This window comes from Palaemon carinicauda, chromosome 18 (genome assembly GCF_036898095.1).
Source record: "Palaemon carinicauda isolate YSFRI2023 chromosome 18, ASM3689809v2, whole genome shotgun sequence".
In the NCBI taxonomy this organism is placed as follows: domain Eukaryota; kingdom Metazoa; phylum Arthropoda; class Malacostraca; order Decapoda; family Palaemonidae; genus Palaemon; species Palaemon carinicauda.
The window spans coordinates 127,712,407-127,717,022 of record NC_090742.1 but is presented as its reverse complement, the minus strand read 5'-3'; the positions used below and the strand labels follow the sequence as shown (position 1 = coordinate 127,717,022).

General features: G+C 44.3%; 1 protein-coding gene across 1 annotated transcript in view; it reads left to right on the top strand.

Annotated features, from left to right (window-relative positions):
* Positions 1 to 1,794, top strand: part of LOC137657546 (uncharacterized) — a 2,118-nt gene extending 324 nt beyond the window's left edge. The window contains exons 2-5 of the mRNA XM_068391879.1: positions 1 to 356; positions 663 to 1,084; positions 1,250 to 1,429; positions 1,622 to 1,794. The exon at positions 1 to 356 is cut by the window's left edge and continues 128 nt beyond it. Of these exons, the coding sequence (XP_068247980.1) occupies positions 1 to 356; positions 663 to 1,084; positions 1,250 to 1,429; positions 1,622 to 1,794 (1,131 nt within the window). The remainder of the gene's footprint in view (positions 357 to 662; positions 1,085 to 1,249; positions 1,430 to 1,621) is intronic.
* Positions 1,795 to 4,616: the final 2,822 nt, after the last annotated feature.

Below are 4,616 nucleotides of genomic sequence, written 5' to 3'. Positions count from 1 at the left end.
CCCGAAGAGGGCAACATCAGGGAGGCTGGAACACGCTACGCCATCCTCTGGAAAGGCAAGGCCCTAGAGGAGCCTCGCATCCACGGTGTCGGCTTCGCCATCTGTTCCCAGCTGGTGCAGCAGCACAACCTCGCTCTCCAGGCCATCAGTGAGCACCTAATGACTGTCCGCATCCCCATCACGCGGGACAGACACCTCACCCTGATCTCTGTCTATGCCCAGACTATGACCTCAACCGATGATGACAAAGCTGCCTTCTACACCCATCTCGACCGCACCATCCAGGCAGCGCCCACCAACGACAAGCTCGTTGTGCTTGGCGACTTTAATGCCCTAGTAGGCAAAGACCATCGCCTGTGGGAGGGAATCATCGGCTGCCATGGCATTGGAAATTGCAACGCCAATGGCCAACTCCTACTGGGTCTGTGTGCAGAACACCAACTTGTGGTAACCAACACCATCTTCCAGTTACCAAAGCGACAAAAGACCACATGGAGACACCCACGGTCTAAACACTGGCACACCCTGGACTACGTCCTGACCAGAGCCAGAGACCGAGGAGACATCCACATCACCCGATCCATGCCCGGAGCGGACGACTGCTGAATGGACCACAGACTCCTCATCTCCCGACTCTCCGTGACGACCCTACGACCCCTCAGAAACGCACCTGACAGCGTACCACCCCAACGCTTTGACTGTAGCAAGCTCCGCAACCCACAGGTGGCACAGAACTACAAGGAGGCCTGCGAACGTCATCTCGCAGACCCCGCAGACCCCGTGGGTCAGGCCACTGTTGAGCACCACTGGACCACCCTCAGAAATGACAAGGCCCGTGCCGCGGAGGAAACACTAGGTTACACCACCAAGAATTGGCAGGATTGGTTTGATGAGAATGATGCTACCATCTCTCTTCTCATTGAAACCAAACGACAAGCACTCCTGACTTTAGAAAACCAACCAACAGCAGCTAACAAATGTGCTCACAGGGTGGCTGAAGCTGATTGCCAAAGAGGGATTCACGAAGCCCAGAACACTTGGTGGCAAAGAAAAGCTGCAGAAATACAGAGTTTCGCTGACCAACGTGACCTGCGCAGCTTCTATGCAGCAACAAAGGAAATATTCAGTCCCACACGGTCATCAGTGGGCGGCCTGAAGGACGCGGATGGGGCCACGACCATCACCGACAGCGAGGGCATCCTGGCCAGGTGGGGGTCTCACTTTGAGAACCTCCTCAATGACCAAGCAGACACCCCAGACGATCTCCTGCGAATAACCCCGCAGCATCCCGTCCGTCACTGGATGGCACTACAACCCTCCATCCAGGACTTCAACAAGCCCCTGCAGTGCATGAAGCCCGGAAAAGCCGCAGGGCCAGACAACATCCCATTGGAGCTCCTCACTCATGGTGGCCCCGGGTTGAGGAACCGTTTGATGCTCCTTATACTGAAAATATGGGAGACCTGGACCCTCCCCAGTGACTTCCGTGATGCAAACATCATTACCATCTTCAAAAAGGGAGACAGGGAGAACTGTAACAACTACCTGGGAATATCACTACTAAGCATCGCGAGTAAGATTTTCGCTCGGATTCTCCTTGACCGCTTCCTTATTCTCGCAGAAGTCGTCCTGCCAGAGTCCCAGTGCGGCTTTCGACCTTCCCGCGGGACCATAGACTTGACCTTCTGCGCGCGACAACTACAAGAGAAGAACCTCGAACAACAACTGCCCATAATGTTCATCTTCTGGGGATTGAAAAAGGCCTTCGACAAAATACCTCAACCTACCATGTAGGCTGTCCTCAAAAGATATAGCTGCCCACCCGATTTTGTCAAGCTGGTGCGTGCCCTCCATGACCGAATAGTTGGGAGAGTCTGCCACCAGAACTCTCTTTCAGGCCCATTCTCCATCAACGGCGGCCTGAAACAGGGCTGTGTTCTGGCCCCAACGTGTTTCTCGCTATACACCGCAGCAGTGCTCAACGAGATTCCCCCAGACACACCCTCAGTCGACATATGTTTCCGCATGGATGGAGGTGTTTTCAACCTCGCTAGACTCCGCGCCAGAACCAAGACCACCTTGTGTGCAGTGCGAGAACTGCAGTATGCTGACGACAATGCCACCCCAGGTCAGACGGCAGAGGACCTGCAGTCGTTAGCTGATGCATACAACTCTGCCTACGAACGTTTTGGGATGCAAGTCAACACAGACAAAACTAAGACCCTCGTCCAACATCCACCAGGACTGATGCTCCCAAACCTCAATACCACAGTGAATGACCAACCGTTAGAACAGGTGGACCAGTTCTCCTACCTAGGGAGCATCCTAACATCAGCTCCCACAAGCAAAAAGGACGGGGAGAACAGGATCAGGGCAGCCCACTCCGCCTTTGGCCGACTCAACTGCCGCCAATTTAACAACCACACACTGACAATGACCACCAAAATAATGGTGTTCAGGGCAGTAGTCCTCTCCACGCTCCTATATGCATGTGAAACATGGACGCTATATAGAAGCGATATTAAAAACCTAGAACGCTTCCAACAAATGAAACTGAGTCAGATCTTGAAAATCCCATGGGAGAGCCACACCACCAACATTGAAGTCTTAGAACGTGCCTCGCTGACCAGCGTGGAGGCCACCATCATCCACCAACGCCTCCTCTGGACAGGACACGTGTATAGGATGGATCCATCTAGGCTCCCAAAGAAGATATTCTACGGAGAACTGACCCAGGGCACCAGACCACAAGGAGCCCCGAAAATGCGCTATAAAGATCAACTAAAGCGCACCCTGGCTCTAACTGACATCGATCCTTCCTCATGGGAAGAAACAGGCAGGGACAGGAAAACCTGGAGGAGTACAGTACACCATGGCACCGTTGACTTCAAGGAGAAGAGGAGACAAAATGAGGAGGCTAGGAGGAGAAGAAGGATAGAGCGATTAGAACAGCCCCGCCCACCACCTACCCTCCCCTGTGAGCACTGTTCACAACTCTTCCACCACAGACTAGGACTTAACAGCCACATCAGACATAAGCACCCACCCCAAAGATAGGAGGCTGATGGCTAACGACAGAACCCAATACTCGGACACGAGCGGGCGCCGACGACGACGAAAATATATATATATATATATATATATATATATATATATACAGCACACACACACACACATATATATATATATATATATATATATATATATATATATATATATATATATATATATATATATATATATATATATATATATATATATATATATATATATATACAGCACACGCACACACACACACACATATATATATATATATATATATATATATATATATATATATATATATATATATATATATATATATATAAATATAAATATAAATATATATATATATATATATATATATATATATATATATATATATATATATATATATATATATATATATATATATATATATATATATATATATGCGTGCGTGTGTGTGTGTGAAGAGAGAGAGAGAGAGAGAGAGAGAGAGAGAGAGAGAGAGAGAGAGAGAGAGAGACAGCGTTGGCTGGTGGAGAGAAGGTCGGCATGGAAGAAATATTCCTTGACTGTATCAAAGTCATTAACCCAAGACCAGGCTCATTCAGAAGATTAGAAGGTCCGCCTGGGGACACACAATACGTTCGTCATCCTCGACGGCACCTTTAAGAATCTCCTACAAGGCACATATGAGCAGCAATGCAGCCACCCCCTCCCCCCACTCGCATTCACCCCCAAACACCCCCTCTGGTGACCTACTCCCTCCCACACACATCGTCTTTCCCTATGTTATAAACATTTTTTTATATATATAATCTCTTCCAGGTATTCAAAACTGTAATTACCCACGTTATGATAATAATTTTCGAAATTTTTATATATTTTACTAAGTTTCAATGATAATGATTATAGTAATTTCAGCAACATCAATTATCGTTATAATTTTGAATTTCCTCTAATTATATAAATATAATTATATAAATATCTATTTTGAAAGATACTCTTTATAAAAATAAATATACCAATTATGCAAATGTATATAATTACTTTTTTTCCAGTTGTTCTTAGCAATAATTTTTATACTTTCTCTGAATATATCGTAACCAAAATTACCAGAACAAAAACAAAAAACGTAAAGAAATTCCTACAAGACTACTCCAAGAATAAATGTATCTTCTTTTTGTAGATATATATATATATATATATATATATATATATATATATATATATATATATATATATATATATATATATATATATATATATATATGTGTGTGTGTGTGTGTGTGTGTGTATGTATATGTATATGTATATGTATATGTATAGGTATATGTATATGTATATATTCTTACGAAGCTGTAGAGTAAATATCGTAGTTTATTAATAATTTTGTTTATATCTATTTTTGTTGTTTTCATTTGTGAATTGAAAAGATGATACCCAGCCCGCAAAATGAGCCCCTCTCATGTAGCTATAAGTATTTTAGGTAAATTACGTAAGGCTTTCGTTGTGAATTTCATTATATTCTTTATTCAAGTTAAAATACTTAATTTTACTTTATTATTTTTTTTTTCGAAATAACTTCTTAT